Source organism: Ascaphus truei, chromosome 2 (assembly GCF_040206685.1).
Source record: "Ascaphus truei isolate aAscTru1 chromosome 2, aAscTru1.hap1, whole genome shotgun sequence".
Taxonomy (NCBI): Eukaryota; Metazoa; Chordata; class Amphibia; order Anura; family Ascaphidae; genus Ascaphus; species Ascaphus truei.
The window spans coordinates 160,969,188-160,986,057 of NC_134484.1; the positions used below are offsets into that span (position 1 = coordinate 160,969,188).

The 16,870-nt window shown below is 41.5% G+C and overlaps 1 protein-coding gene across 2 annotated transcripts in view; it reads right to left on the reverse strand.

Annotated features, from left to right (window-relative positions):
• Positions 1-3,264: 3,264 nt before the first annotated feature.
• DIPK1C (divergent protein kinase domain 1C) overlaps positions 3,265-16,870 on the reverse strand; it is a 71,829-nt gene continuing 58,223 nt past the window's right edge. The window contains exons 4-5 of one of the 2 annotated variants that reach the window (XM_075585476.1): positions 6,418-6,626; positions 3,266-5,897 (exon numbers count right to left, since the gene is read on the reverse strand). In XM_075585476.1, coding sequence (XP_075441591.1) covers positions 6,432-6,626 — 195 coding nt within the window. In that variant the 3' untranslated portion in view covers positions 3,266-5,897; positions 6,418-6,431. Of the gene's footprint in view, positions 6,627-16,870 lie in introns of both variants that reach the window. The other variant, XM_075585475.1, reaches the window with a different exon arrangement.

Here is a 16,870-nt window from a genome sequence, read left to right on the forward strand (position 1 = left end):
GCGGCTATAGTTTCTCCCTCTGCATGCGTGCTGATGCGTGCGGAGGCTGAGAAAATCAGAAGAGACAGGAGAGTTTGAAATTTTGCCGCTTGGGGGAGTGGAGGAGCGGTCACATGACCGCTCCCATCCAATGGGGCTGCAGCCTTTTTTTTCCCTACTGTGTCGGTGTTCTGAGATAGCAGAACCACCAGACCAGACAGAGTAGAGGCAGCACAGAGGTGTGTGTGTGTGTGTGTGTGTGTGTGTGTGTGTGTGTGTGTGTGTGTGTGTGTGTGTGTGTGTGTGTGTGTGTGTGTGTGTGTGTATATATATTTATCAAAGTTGCACAATGTTAATAAATAATTTATTCTCACAACATGTCTTTTTTTTTAATTTTTAAAATATTATATAATACACACACACACACACATATATATATACACACACACAGGTTCCCCAGTGACACACAAAAACACAGACCACTTCAAAGTGACACACACACACACACACACACACACACACACACTGACAGCTACCAAGTGACACACACACACACACAGTGATACCCGCCTCCCAAGCGCGCTTGCTGTCTCCTCTGCCAGGACTGCAAAAAGCTCCTGGTAGAGCGAGCGGCAGCAAGCAACAGCGAGCAGCAGCACAAAAGTGTTTACTATGTCCCAGGCCTTAGCTTTGTATCCATATTATTTTGAGTAACAGGAATAAGCAGTGTTAGAAAAGCTTTGTGTTCATAGCTATTCTGCTGTTTTGAGATCTCTCTCTAGCAGTGTCTCTAATGCCGCTTATAAGGTAAGCACACATCTCACACATACAGATACAAAACGTTCACCCACCTTTCTCTTCCTTACATGGCTTGCTGGTCAGTGTCTTTGTATAAGGATCTCCCAACATGGTCGCCGAGGCGGGACATCTGCCTCTACCAACATGGCCGCCGAGACAGGAAGTCAGCCTCATTCTGGATCCATATAGGACCTCCCAACATGGCCACCGAGGCAGGACATCTGCCCCCACCAACATTGCTGTCAAGGCAGGAAGTCAGCCTCAGTCTGGAATGATTGCCTGCCCCTGCCTGCTCCCTTTATAAGGCCTCATTACCCTCCACTCCTTGCCTGTACAAGACTCTGCTTACCTTGTTCTCTGCTGGAAGCTTTGTCCTGCCTGTATCTTTGACTATCGTTGACAGCCTCGGAAATGTGACCCCTACTACTCTGCCTTCTCCAGCCCTGACCCCCAGAACAGTTACCACGTTTATCCTGCCTTTTTCTGCCCTGACCCCGGACCTTACTACTCTACTGTTCAGGATTCGGATCCCAAGTACGGGTCGTCTCTACTCTCCCCCTCTGCCTAGCGGGTCTGTCTCCTGGACAGTACACAGCGATGTACGCGACCACAACACTTTGTTCATATATAGTTGCATTTCAGCTGGTGTCCCAGACAGAAAGAGACTATTAGATGCAGCTGTTTCTCGGCCACCCATTTACACTTGGCCATCGCCGTTTTGGCCCGAGGTATGTGATTAGCATTAAGCTTTGGGTTGTTAGAGTAAGGAGTTAAAACATTCAGGCTTTTAGTGTAAGGGGTTAACGGGGTACGTTTTTTGGGTTAGGAGTTAAGGTTATTAGGGTTAGGGTAAGGGGTTAAGGTTTTTATGGTAATGGGTTAACGGGGTAAGGTTTTTAGTGTTGGCAGTTAATGTTTTTAGGGTAAGGGATTAAGGCTATTAGGGTTACCGGTAAGGGGTTAGAGGACACATTACCTGCAGTGGCCAAATATCCTGGCTGTGAAGTGGCCACAGCGAAATGGCCATGTCCAAATATTCTAGACATCCCAGATTCTGAATATTGCTATTTCGCTGTCACCCATGGACCGTTGGACATTAGCTCTCTCAGCCCTTGGACAACCCTTCATCACCAGTAACACACAGACTACATTGTATGTTTACAAGTCCAGATTCTGGGGGCTCCATGGATAATGTCTTACACTTTCTCAAAGGGTTTCAGTGATACAGTATCTTCACACCTCTTGGCGCCCTCATGAAAAAATAGAACTCGGCACCATTGCACTTTAAATATCTTTAATTGTAATAGTTATGAACATTTGTATTTCATTTATTGCATTGTTCATCACTGTTTTTAATCCAAGAACATACCTGGAAAAGGATGTATAGTATCTTTCCTTGTGAAATTATTAGTTTGAAGACTACATTACATAAGGTAAATCAAGCCACCTAATAAAGCAATGAATTATGGTTAGCACCTATTGTTTAAAATGTAAGTCATGAAAAGTGCTTTTGCAACCAGAATTTTTCACACACATCAATCAAGATATGCGATTTATAACAATGATATCCAGTTAGACTATAATAATAATGGTTTAAACAGTGTAATCACAAAATAATAATACGGTACAATACAAAATCATCTAAAAAAAACCTGAAATTCATCAGAGTATATTTCCATGAAACTGTTCAACTACCATATTTCCTCGATTATTAGGCGCAACTTTTTTTCCCATTTACACATGTGTGAAATTGGGATGCGTCTTAGAATCGATTAAAAAAAAAATAAACTTCTAGGGGGCTCTTGCCAAAAGCTGGTGTCATTGGCGGCTGGTTGAAGTGCTGGCTGTGTCTCCCATTGCCCCCCCAGTGTGACTCCCCCACACTACTATCAACTGGGCGGTGCAGCTACAGAAGTGCCGCCGGCTTAATCTCCCATTCCCCCCCCTCTCCCCGGGCATGACTATCAGGTGGGCGGTGGGATGGTAGAAGTGCCGCCGGCTGCATCTCCCATTCCTCCAAGTGCCCATGCATTATTATCAGCTGTCCGGCGGGGTGGTAGAAGTGTGTGTCTGTGTGTGTGTCTCTGTGTCTATCTGTGTGTGCGTGTCTGTGTAACCCCCACCCCCCTCCGTGTGAACTGCAGAAGGTGCAGAGGGAGCTCTGTGTCTGTGTGTTTGTGTCCCTCCATTCTCTCCCTCCCCCTCTTCCCTCCATTCTCTCCCTCCCCCTCTTCCCTCCATTCTCTCCCTCCCCCTCTTCCCTCCATTCTCTCCCTCCCCCTCTTCCCTCCATTCTCTCCCTCCCCCTCTTCCCTCCATTCTCTCCCTCCATTCTCTCCCTCCCCCTCTTCCCTCCATTCTCTCCCTCCCCCTCTTCCCTCCATTCTCTCCATCCCCCTCTTCCCTCCATTCTCTCCATCCCCCTCTTCCCTCCATTCTCTCCCTGCCCTTTCCTTCATTCTCTCCCTCCCCTCTTCCCTTCATTCTCTTCCACCCCTCTTCCCTCCAGTCTCGCATTCTCCCTCCCTCCATTCTCTTCTTCCCCCCTTCCTTCCATTCTCTCCTCCCCATCCATCCACTCTCTCTCCGCTCATCTGATACTGTCTCTCTCTCCCCATTCTGTGTGTCTCTCTCTAGTGTAGATACATGTATGCTATTGTCTGCTAGCTAAAAAAAACAATTCTGCAGACTTACTATAGAGGGGTTTTCCCGCCAATTTTTTTTTTTATTAAATCAAGGTTGCGTCTTAGAATCAGCGGCGTCTTAGAATCGAGGAAATAGGGTAATAGCCCTACACCTTGTAGAGAATCATTCATTAGATTAACATCACATTAGTTTTCATTGAAGTAATAAAACGCTTGTTTCCACTTGATAGGAAGAGTTTAACCAGTTATGTTTATATATGGTAACGTAGGGTTAAAACTGTTTAATATAACCACCACTGGAGCTATTGTCAATGAAACAGGATCTCAATGTTTTTCAAGACATTATTCATTCTATTTACATCACTGCCATGTATGCAGAAGTTAAAGGTGATACAACTACAATAGTAATTCATTCCTTCAGTGACCTACAGAGCAACACATGTTTAACCAGTGCCTTGAAGGTGCTCCCCTATTGAAGAGGTCAAAGAAAATAAAATGAAGGCACTACTAAATACTGTATATACACACAAGCTCCAACAGGGCACAAGCTGGTTGAATCAATTAAGCTTTCCTGCAGAGGTAACAAGCAGCATTGGTTGTGGATCAGTGTATATATTAATGCCAACACATTCAAATCCATCATAAGGCACTCTTAATTAAAAGTGCAATCCCATCTATGAATAAAATGAGCCAATGGTAATGAAATGTTTAATGAGGTACAGTATATCTAGATGATTGACACTAGTTTTTTTAAATCTTAAATCAGGCACTCATAAGTATTTGTAAATACTTTACTAAACTTAGTTTGTAAACATTGTGACATGGGAAGTGTTTCCTTTAGCTCATCCTCCTTGTTTGATATCACTATGTGCTGTACAGGAGTTTGCACAGACAATGTCCCCTTCCGTCCTCCCAACTCATCTTTATTATTTACAAGGACATGGAGGCTAGAGGTTGAGTAAATACTTGATTGACAAGTACTCCCCCATTCCGGCCCTAATGGAAATACATTCCCCTTACATTTTCAAAGAACCTAAATGTGCCAAATACTTGCTTTAAGCATGATTACATTTCTTTAAGGAAGAAGTTGCTATATACAGTATATGTCTATCTATTTTTTTTTTATTATTATTATTATTATTATTATTAAAACAAGGATTGGACTCTTACGAAGTTGAATATCATAATATTAATTTTCTGCTTTCTTATTTTATTATTGTCATAATATGTTGTTCCTTATTTTATTGCTGCTTTCTTTCTACCCATGCAAGCATGCTGGGGCTATTCTGTAACATGCAGGAAAAAAAAGCCTTCCCTGAATGTTCTGAATTTTTTTGAGTAGGGTCCTTTAGCTTAAAAAGCTTAGAGGCAGGAAAGGAGAGTTCACTGACAGGCCAAAACTCCTGCCAAGGCTAGCACTACACTACTAATACAGTAGAACAAGAGAAGAAGAGGAAATTGCTTCTCTGAGGCTGGCAAGGAACGGGGCTCAGGAAAAAAAGTCTAGTAATGGAGGAACAATACACTTGTAGAGACAATAACAGTTTCTAAAGATTTGAAAAATAATTTTTCTAACTAACTTTTTTTTGGTGCTGAATTCTCATCCTAGTCATTGAAATTATTCTAACCTTAATAGTGTGTGCAGACATAGCGTGTGTATGTAATCAACTGGTTTACATATACCATTCCTTTGCACCCAATCTAGTAACTCATAAGTGGTGTGCGCATTTACTTCTCCACTGGCTGTTATGATGGGGTTATGAACGACTCGTGGTAGGTAAAAAGTAAAATAAATATAGTTTCATTCAGATAATTAAGTTTTATAGTATTTTTATGCAATTTAGCACTTTCAGGTTGAAGAGGGGAACATTTTTCCCAATAACGTTTACTGCTGCTTTAAAGTAGCAATCGCTCCATCCCTCAAAAATATATTTATTTACCTTATATGGAACAGTGGGTCATCCAGAACTGAAGAACGACACTCAAAGCTCTGGAGAACCCCCAATTGCATATATATATGTATGTATGTATGTATGTATGTATGTGTGTGTTTTCCTTTTGCCAGAACTTGCAATGCAAAGCTCAGCACAGCACATCACCCAGTTAACACCATCCCAACTGTCAAGCATGGTAGTACTGTAGCAACATCATGTTATGGAGATGCTTCTCTTTAGCAGGGACTGGCAAGCTTGTCAAGATAGAGGAGACTATGGATGGTGCAAAGTACAGGCAAATCATGTTTGAGTCAGCAAAGACTCTGAAACTGGGAAGGAAAAAATCAAATTTCAGCAGGACAATGACCCGAAGCACAAAACCAAAGCCACACTGGAGTGGTTGAACAAGGAGGAAAATTATGTTCTTGAGTGGTCCAGTCAAAGTCCTGACTTTGAATCCAATCGAACATTTATTGTGAGGCTTGAAGATTGCAGTCCATCGATAATCCCCAACAAACTTATCAGAACTGGATCAATTTTCCTGTGAAAAATGACCAAAAATGTCACCATCCTACTGTGCAAAGTTAGTAGAGACTGTTCCAAAAAGACTCATACTGTAGCAGTAATTGCTTCAAAAGGTGCATCTACCAAGTACTGACAAAAGGGTCTGAATACTTATTCAATAAGTATTTTTAACTCTCTTTTTTTCGCCTTTGCTGACCTCCTCCTCATATAACAGTGTTCAGTTTAACCAGCACAGCTCTGAAGCTTTGAATACAAATAGTTAGTTTAAAAAAAATGTGCATACAGTACATTATTTGTAATTCAACAAACTTGTGAGATTATTGGTAGGTAGTGAATACTGTACTTCTGCAAGCCACTGTGTATATACTGTACATATGCAAAAAATAAGTAGTACTTATTGTTGCTTTAATTTCATGTGGTCTAGACATGAGAGAATGCATTAAGGAAAGTATTCAAGCTAAAAAACAGGCACATGTAACATTTAAAAGAAAACACAGTAAGTTAAACCAAAAATTAAAATGAACACTGATCATTACTTTCAAAATGTAGTCTAGTGATTTCCCTTCTGAAGCTGTTCTTGGCTAGCTCTAAGCAAGCTGTATAACTCAGAAGAAGGTGTTTCTTCATTAGTTGACTGAGCACACCGCTGCACAGCCTTATGTATCTCTACTTGTAGTGGAAAGGAACCGGTAGATCCCATTATGCTCAGTGTGAACCACCGCCGAAATATCTTATCACAGATAACCTAGGAAAAAGGATAATATAAATAATTATTAACAGAACATAAAACCACGACACCACCTGCTTCACCTCCACAGACTAGAAGTGTTGTCGACCTTCAATAATTATTGAGGTTCTAAGAACAACATTTTAGCTATAAGCCCCAGCAGACACCAAGAATGCCACACTTTATACTGTTTGGTAACAAACAGTACTAAACTCTTGGCTACATTAAAGACGACAGATAAGGTAGCACTATTGCTTCAAACAACAAGAAAAATGTATTCTTGTCAAGCAAGAGCAGAGGATATATCCTAAGCATGTAATATCCTGCAGCACAGTACAAAAATAATCTTTTTTTTTTTTTTTTTTTTAACAACCCAATCTGGAGATATGTCAAACAAGATTCACTCAGTATATATCTTAAATTAAATAAACAGCTCCTTTGTCTAAAATATAATCCATTTAATTTTAAATCACATGTGCAGACTACAGATGCAATGCTGTTTAAGTTCCATTTGGGTGCGAGGAAACTGGTGCTGAACGGAGCCCAACCATGCCCAATTGCAGCTCCACGTACCCTAAAGCCTAGTAATGCTGACTGCCCTGAAGGGACTAACGCAGCGGGAGTCCCTGCTTCTGAATGGCACTCCCGCTGTGTTAATCGTACTGGGCCGCCACCAGTCTAAGAGCTGTGCAGAGAAATCGGAGAGAAGCAGTCCCTCTCCCTGTCTCCCGGCGCAGCTCTTATGGCAGTTCTCACTATTTTAATTATTTTTAGTACATAGGATTGAAGCAGTTGGTCTCCATAGCTGAACCGCATTTATTTCAGGTCTGGGGACCCCCTGTTTCCCAAGACACAGGGCTCTGTATTGGGTGCCGGTATATTCTGCAAGTTTAAATCTCCCGAAGTCACGGCCCACGTGACTGGGACATTTAAACAGCCCCAGATACCGGCACCCCATACGGAGGCCTGTATCTCAGAAAGAAGAGGGGCCTCCGGACCGAAGTGAATGCGTTTCAGATCCAGTGTTCCAATAATGTTCTAAAAATACAAATAAACTAAAAGCAAAGTTTCCTTACCTTAGTGGCTAACCATTAGGGACATGAAGTGGTTAAATCCTCCCAATACACCCCCCACCCGGGAGGCCTAACCATCCTCCCCTGGGCCACAACCCCCATAACCCACCCCCTCTACTCCCAAAATACTCCCTCTCCTCCCCCCCTCCCGGCTAATAGCTCTTTTAACTATTGAAAAGCATGAAAAAATACGCATTACAAAATACAATAAAATATACATTACAATAAAATCAAATGCTAGCCATCAAATCCATTGATCGTCGCTGTAGTTACTTATGCCTCAATGGGGGCACGTATACCCATATTGGCAATCAATGGGCACCCTATAGTAAATAAAAGTAGTACTAACCCTTGCCAGGATGAAGGCTATCCTCGTCCTCCTCCTCAGTGTCACCAATATCCAATAAATAGTCGATGCTCAAGCATTAAAACATTATCTACTGGCCAGTAACCCTTGATTATTTTACTTTAGCAGGTAGTAACCGATATTGTAATTAAGGGCTAACCCATCCCGCTACCCCCCTAGGGAGCCCCAACCACCCTCCTCAGGGCAACTACCCCTCTGAAATGAATGCAGTTCAGATACGGACCCCATTCTTCAATCCTATGTACTAAAAAATAATAATAAAAATAGTGAGATCTGCTGTAAGAGCTGCGCAGGGAGACACGGAGAAGAACTGCTTCTGTCTGATCTCTCTGCGCAGCTCTTACAAACTGGTGGTGGCCTGGTAAGATTAACGCTGCAGGAGTCCCATTCAGAAGCAGGGGCCCCTGCTGCTTTTATCCTTCTAGGAAATTCACTCTGCGCCGGGCCGTAATCATGCTTTGCCGCGATGAGCCACACTTGGCCCATGGTCCACCCACTCCAAGTACCGCACGGAGGATCCTATATCGTGCTACATCTGTAAATCTATCTATCTGTTTCTTCTGCTTTAACCAGCATACAACATTTAGCTTTTTCCATGTAGCACCATATTTAAAACTCTCATACACCATGTGTTGCCACTGTAGATTTTCTTGATTACTATAACACCCTGCTTTCTGACTTCACGTATTTCTGAGCAGTGATCAGAAAGTTTTACGATATATGAATCTATCTCTAGACCTGTCCATTTCACAGATTAATGCTCTTAATTAAATTTCACTAAACCTGTTTAAGCATTTGAAAGAACAAAATATTATTGATTTATGATAATTATATTTTCTATGTGAACACTAAGCTGTGTGACTAAATTGGAGGTAAAATCAAGTAGGTTGGAAACAAGGTATATAGAAGTACAGTCAATAAGCACTTAATACTACATATTTGCAACAATGAGCAGGATTGAGAATGCCACTATATGTACATCTTGCCACATGTATATGCACTTGGGGCAGCTGTTCTAGGGAGCAAACCGTTGTGGGAAGCATGAGCAGGTGGTTTCTTTAGAGTTTCAGATTGCTGATCTGAAGAGGCAACTTGTAATATTGAGGGACATTGACAATATTGTAATGAGTTTATTGCTCACTGAGCAGGCCCTGCTGGGACTGGTGGTGCAGAGGGTGGTGCTGTGAGTGGAGACCAGGAAAAGGTAGGTTGCTGGGTAATAGTTAGAAGGGGAGGGGCAGGCTAGTTCTAGGATGACTAATCCCAATAGATTTGCCAGATTGAGTGAAGCTGTTGGGAGGAGTTGGGACTGACCTAGCGGTCATGGTACACGTTGACACCAATGATAAAGTTAAAGAAAGATGGAAGGTCCTAAAAATGTATTTCAGGGATCTAGGGTGCAAGCTTAAGGCCAGGACCTTCAAGGTTCTCTAGTATTTACAGAGATACTATCAGTGCCATGCACTACCCCAGCAGAATAGGATATTGGTCACAGCCATTTTGCCTCAGATAAGAAATGTTGTCTGCGAACTTAGGCCCTTACCTTAGAAGCAAATGGCTGGCGGCAGCAGGTCCCGGCGATGGGGTGAGTCATGAGGAAAACCCGACGGTCATTTGGTAGCAGCGAATCGGCCGAGACCAAATGTTCTAGACTGCTACACCAGGGAAGCAGTTGAAGCTTAGTGAGGTTAATGCATGGCTGAGAAAGAGCTGTAGGAAGAAGGGTTTGGGGTTTATAAAGCACTAGGAGTCCTTCTCTGAGAGGTGCTATCTTTATAGTACGGATGGATTGCACCTCAAGGAAGAGGGATCATTTGTGCTGGGGGGCAGGGGATAAAAAAAGGTTTTAGGAGATTTTAAACTAGGAAGGAAGGGGAGAGACAAGCAAGAGTTAATGGACGGGACAGAATACATGTAGATAGGAATGGGGAAATGGCTAAAGGGTCATGAAGGTGGAGTGGGGTGAAGTGGAAATTTGACAAGCAGGGAGACACCCATATTAAATACAGATAATACATGTACTAGTAAACTTCTAAACTACATTCAATGGGAGTAGAAAGGCATGAACAGATAAGATAATAATAGCACAGACTAGTAAAAAGAAAATGACAGATAAAATGGGGGAGCTTTAATTAATAGCTAAAAGGGAGCAATATGATATCATAAAATAGAAGAGGTGGTAGAGTATGTTTATATGATAAACCAGATTTAAAACCTATTATAAGGGAAGATGGAGGTAGATCACAACTGGGGAATTACAGACCTGTAAGCCTGACCTCAATAGTGGGGAAGCTTCTTGAAGGTTTACAGTAGTATGGAATAATATCCAAGAATACCTAATGGATAACAATATTATTAGTAATAGTCAGCATGTATTTATGAAGGATAGGTTATTCCAAACTAAACCTATTAGTTTCTTTGAGGAGGTAAGTAAGAATGTATACCAGGGTAATGCAGTTGATCTGGTCTACTTAGATTTTACAAAGGCATTTGATACGGTGCCATACGAGACTAGTGTACAATCCTCATCTAGTACTATGTAAATATTGTGCAGCCTACTGATCAGCGATGTAATGCCAGAACCATGTAGATGGACTAGAGGGCTAGGACACGGTCACTATTACCACTGCTATTTTATTAATGCAAACATTCTCATATTGAACATTAACAGCAACCAGTTACTTTGCCTGACAGCAATATAACCAGGTTACCACTGACAGGGGCATAGTCTTATGTTTGGTCTGGCTCCACACTGGTGGCAGAAGACTGACTTAAGGTGCTGGTTAATTAGTGTCTTTTCCTAGCCATGGCAGCAGGGATGTATCCCTTCAGGTATCATATTCCCTCTCTCAGACCATCCCTGTCTATGCTAGCCTCGTGTGTTAATGGGAATCCTATGGCCCAGCAGGCCAACAATTCCTTATAGGGGCATTGCTCCCTGCAGTCAGAACTCATGTCTCCCAATTTGACCTATACACAGTGAAGCTGAGCGGCTCACAAGATGGGTGCTGAGGAGAGAGCCATGGCTTGGCTTCATCCCTTAGGAGATCGTGTATAATCAGCTTCTGCCCTACGCGAATAGGCTTGACCGGGAGTCCAACAAACTCCTACCACAGATCAAAGGCAGCCTGGGCCAGGCCGCCCAGCTACTGGAGCTCTGGGCCGGGGTGCTCTCCTTGACCAGGAAACTCTTCACACTAGTGAGGCCGGGCCCAGCACCAGTCACTGTATTGCGTGTATGTGTCATATTGTGTGTGTACCCCTTGTAGTCAGTTGTGAGAATACACCTGAAGGTTCCAAAATGGAGATGGAAAAACTGAAAAGTATCTGGCTGAAAACCAGGCTGTACAACAACAGCAATTACAAGTACTTCTGCAACAACAGGCTGCACAACAGCAGCAGCAGCAAGAGATTGAAAATCGGGCTGCACAGCAACAGCAATTACAGCTACTGCTGCAACAACAGGCTGCACAACAACAGCAACAACAACCCGCCCAACAGCAGCGAGAGGCTGAAAACCAAGCTGCAAAAATAGAATGCACAACAGCAGCAGCAACAAGCCTCACAAAAGCAGCAATTACAGGTACTACTGCAACAACAGACAGCCCAACAGCAGCGAGAGGATGAAAACCAGGCAGATGGGAGCTGCAACAAATGCTGAAGCCCCAGGTCCCGCTTCCCGGAACCCGGGCACTGGAGAACAGAGACCTGTCATTAGGCTGACGAAAATGGGACCTGATTACGATAGAGTCCTACCTCATCACATATAATATTCATTGAGAAAGGGCAGTCTATGCCCGCAAAGCGTGGGAGGAGGTTCCCCTATTTTTGTATGTCCTGAGTGTCCCCCCTTTTTTATGTAAGCCAATAAAGCATTGTCTTTTAACATTTGCCTGGTGAGTCCGAGTACTTTGGAGCGGCTGCTGCATTGATCTTTCACTTTTTCTTTTTTTTATCTTTGGAAGTAGAAGGAATTAAGGTGGAGGTGTTGGTGGATTCTGGCTGTAGTCAGACACTGGTACATCGGGAGCTTGTGGCGTTAGATAAACTTAAGGGGTCGGCCCAGGTACGCATTGAATGTATACATGGGAATATCAAGGAGTACCCTCGTGCCAGGGTGAAACTAACGGTGGAAGGACACTCAGAGGTTTTGTTGGTGGGAGTCGCCAAAGAACTCCCATACCCAGTGATCTTAGGTTGGGATTGGAGGTTCTTTGATGAGTTATTCACAAATTCTGTTTTGTCCCTTAGGACCCAGGGGCCGAGAAATACAGAGAATGCTGTGGGAATTGTTCCCTTTTATGGACCTAGCGCTGTTTCTTGCACGGAAGTAATAGACCCCCAGGGGATAGTATTTTTCCTCATTTTGAGTTGCATAATGACCTCTTATATCGAGTGGAAAAAGACAAGTAAACTCAAAAGACACAAATGCAACTGATAGTGCCAAGAACCTATAGAAAAGAGGATAGCTCATACTCTTCCTTGTTCAGGTCATCTGGAAAGGGAGAAAACCCGAATTTGCCTCACGGCACGGTTCTATTGGCCAGGAATTTATAGAGCGGTAAGGGACTTTGGTGATGCATGCCCTGAGTGCCAGGTGGTTGCCCCAAAAGGAATACCAAAGTCCCTTTGGTGCCTATCCCATTGGTAGAGACCCCTTTCGAAAGGATAGATGTGGATATTGTGGGTCAACTGGAAAAAAATGCTGCAGGGTACAAGTATATACTCGTCAAAGTAGACTATATGCTATAAGGTACCCAGAAGCTATTCCATTGAGAACATCTGCAAAGGTTGTAGCCACCGAACTAATTAAGGTCTTCTCCCGAGTGGGATTTCCTACCAAAATTTTAAGACCAGGGAACAAATTTTATGTCCAGGCCCATAAAGGAGGTATGCGGTCTGTTTAAAATTGAAGTTGGTACGGACATCACTTTATCATCCGCAAAAAGATGGACTAGTCGAATGGTTTAATAAGATGCTTAAAAATAAGTTAAGGAAATTTATATCTTCTCTTTGCCATTCGGGAAGTTCCCCAGTCTTCCACATGGTTTTCACCTTTTGAGTTACTTTATGGAAGACAACCAAGAGGAATCCTGGATTTGGTAAAAGAAATGTGGGAAGAACAAATTTCAAGGGTAAATGATGTAGTACAGCATGTATTGAAACTAAGAGAAAGGTTAGACAGTCTAGGGGTGTTTGCACAGGAAAATTTGCGAGAGGCACAAATAGCACAAGAAAGGAATTATAATAGAAGGGCTCGCACAAGAGAATTTCAACCAGGGGATAGGGTTTTGCTTCTTCTTCCGACAACAGAGTCTAAGTTGTTGGAAAAATGGCAGGGACCCTTTGAGGTAGCACGAAAAGTTGGACCCGTAGACTACGAAATATTACAGCCAGGGAAAAGAAAAACAAATTTATCATACAAATCTTTTGAAGCCCTTTTGAAGTTTGTTTTTGTCAATAGGAGAGAAGGAGTTAGATTTGGGACCACAAGTATTTTTTACTGAATGTGACGTATTTTATAACTTTTGACCATTTTCTCTCGAAAGGGGTCCCACTTTGAATCATCATCTATAACCTCTCATTTTAAAGCCTCTCTGAGCAATCCAAATTTTATTTGGCATTTTGATGTTTCCTGTCGCAGAGATTGTCATGATCGGGGTATGAGGGGTTAATGGGATCTGTGTATATGTTGATCTGCATCCCCCTGCTTCAGCAGAATTGCCCCAGGTCTGAGCTATATTCCCCCAGCAGTCTGTGTTATATTCCTGTATGTGTAGAAATCATGTCGGGAGGGAAAGGGTTAACCATATTGTGAATATGTTGATCTGCATCCCCCTGCTACAGTAGAATTAATTGCCATGTTATGTATTAACATGGAGAGAGGGTTAACTGTGTATTTGTCATAATGTAAACCCCATAGAACCATATCTCTGTATGTGTTTGTGCTACAAGGCTGAAATTTGGATATGCTTTCCTATGCAACGAACACAGGTTGCATAGATATTGTTAATCTGATTTAAAATATGGGAGAAATAGTTATGTTATCACTGTTTTTACTATAACTTTGGATAGAAGTTTGGAGGCTCGCCAAATGGCCCCTTTGATATGTAATTGTACAATCAAAGGAGGCCACTTGAAAGGCTTCATTGCATATGCAGCCAGATCGCACACCTAGGTGATAACCATTTCACCTCTCAAAAGTGACACCCTACATGAAAGACCCCTGCCCCATAAGCATTTTTGCTAGACAGGATTGGCATCGGAGGCATCATGTCATAGTTTTTTATAAATGGGCTGGCCAAGTAGCCACAGGGGAGGATTGTATTAATGAGGGGTTGGGTAAACCCAGCTTTTTGCGTTACCTGGCAACTTGTGATTGGGTCAAGATTTGTCTTCACCAATAACTGATCTGCTATGGTAGGAATGGGGGTCTGCATCTATATAGTTGCGTGCACCCCTTATTCCTGTGTTGGTTGCTTGTTGCTGTCGTTTTGTCATGCTTGTTGTGACCTATAACAACTAAGGAGCTGCTATTCGGCTGAATATCTCCTTGTCCAACCTCAGTAAGTGTAAATATTTCTGTAATGTTATTTGCTTGATGTATTGTCTGTTCTGCTCATAGGAAATAAACTCATTCAGTTTACTATATCCTAGTCTTTTTCAATCTGGCCCGGTTATTGTATATATGTGCTGTTTTCTCGTGAGAGAGATACAGCGTATAATTTGGTGTCAAATTATGTTTGTTCCCTGCATGAGGTTTTAAACGAAAATCTCCTACCTAATGTTTCGGGGTGTTCTCATACTTAAAGGTTCCCCCATTGTCTATGCCAGATATGTTAAAGACCTACAACAGGTTTTATTTTTACCATAAGCTGTAGCTATTGTTAAAATCGCTGCACATATAAATCTGAAATACCCTATTTCCCAGAATTTTTTGTATTATGAAGCTGATTGGTGGGAATCACAGGGGGTACTCATAATGATATGTTTGGACAGGGCTCAATAGTGTCCCGGTCTTGCCATCTTTTTAATGCTATATACTGTTCACATAGCACATGGGTTATATGTGAACAGAGAGGAGATAATTAATATTGTTTCCCGTGATTGGTGGGCCCCAGGACTTGCTAAGATATCAACTGATGTACAGTATGTGAACAATGTGCCATCTGCAGACAATATAAAGTAGGCAAAGCTATCAAGCCCTCGTAGATAAATAATTTTTTGCCCATGAGGCCCTTTTGGTAATCTACAGATCAATTTTATTGAATTACCCAGGAGTTTCTATTTTCAACATGTATTGGTTATGATTTGTATTTTCTTAGGGTGGGTTAAAATCTACCCCTGTCTATATGCAGACGCTAAGATAGTGGTAAAGAAATTGTTACAGGAATTTATTCCTAGGTATAGATTACCATATAATATTTACTTAGACAGAGGAACATAAATGATCTCCGTATGAGACACACGTACGGGAAGTATCAGTAGTTCAAAGGAACTAATTATTAAGGACCATGTTATTAGTAATGAAACAATTGGCAAGTATTTTATGCAACTAATAAAAAAAATGTTCAGTCTCTCCATGCACAGGTCAAAGTTGTACAGTTTATATTCAAGAACCTGAAAGTGCACCTACTCGAGCCTAAAGGATCCATTTACTCAAGTTTTCAAAGAACCGAAAGAATAATAACTTTGAATTCTCAAACTACTGCTGAATTATTGTATATGTATTTTTTTATTTTTTATGTTTAATATTTCAAATACTAATATCTGGCTAAGGACTCTGACTGGAAACAACCAAACAGATCAGTGGATCCTGGTTGGGTTATTATTAGGGGTTGTTATTATTATTATTATTATTATTTTTTCTGGTAACTAAACGAAAGAATTACAAAAATGAAAGGGTTCCACATTCTATTATATTTGTGTGTGTTAGGACATCCGGAGATATCTGAGGAGAGAAATGTGTTAGACTTCGCAAATAGGGTGGCCCTCGGTATTAATATTATATTTTGTTATATCTGTGTATATATATTTTTAAGTGCTGCAGGAGGAGTGAGCTATATACTCATATCTATTAATATTAAAGGCTATGTCAAGATCCAATGTGCTTACAACCATTTATATGGAAAAGTTGAACTGGCAATGGTTTTATATAAGTTAGTTAGATAGACCCCTCAATATAGTGCCATATGTCTATTCAGAAGATGCATACACATTTATATCAAACGAAAGATCAGAAAGATCGAATGTGTGATAAGTATATTTATTCTGTTGACGATTTCTGTACATTCAGTAATAAAGAAGCAAAGAAATATTTTGTTATGATATATATGAGGGGTTTATGTTGTTTGTCCAGATTACCCAAGTCTAGGTAATCAAACTCGACTATGATATATGTAGGCACATCAAATGTAACTACACGATGTATTGTGATATTTTTAATACTATTGGACAATTACAGAATTTTTATAATAGCTCAGGAGATTTTATTCCCAGTCCGGTACAGTAAAAACTAATGTAACTATAAGAGCAGAAATGTTTGTGCAATGGTGGGAGAAGAGTGTTGTACTTATGTACCTGACAATACAGCTAATATTACCCATGATATACTAGGGATAAAAGAAGTAGTGACAAAGTTGGAAGACTTTTTGAAAGTATTCTATAGCTGGGACTTGGGGCAAGGCACATGGTTTGGATCACTGGGAGTGAAACTGGTGCAAGGACTGATTATATGTGTATGTGTTTTGTCATCATATTCATTGTTATCTATTGCGTTAAAGGATTGTTCACCAAGCTGACCACTCAAGTTATTTCCTCCA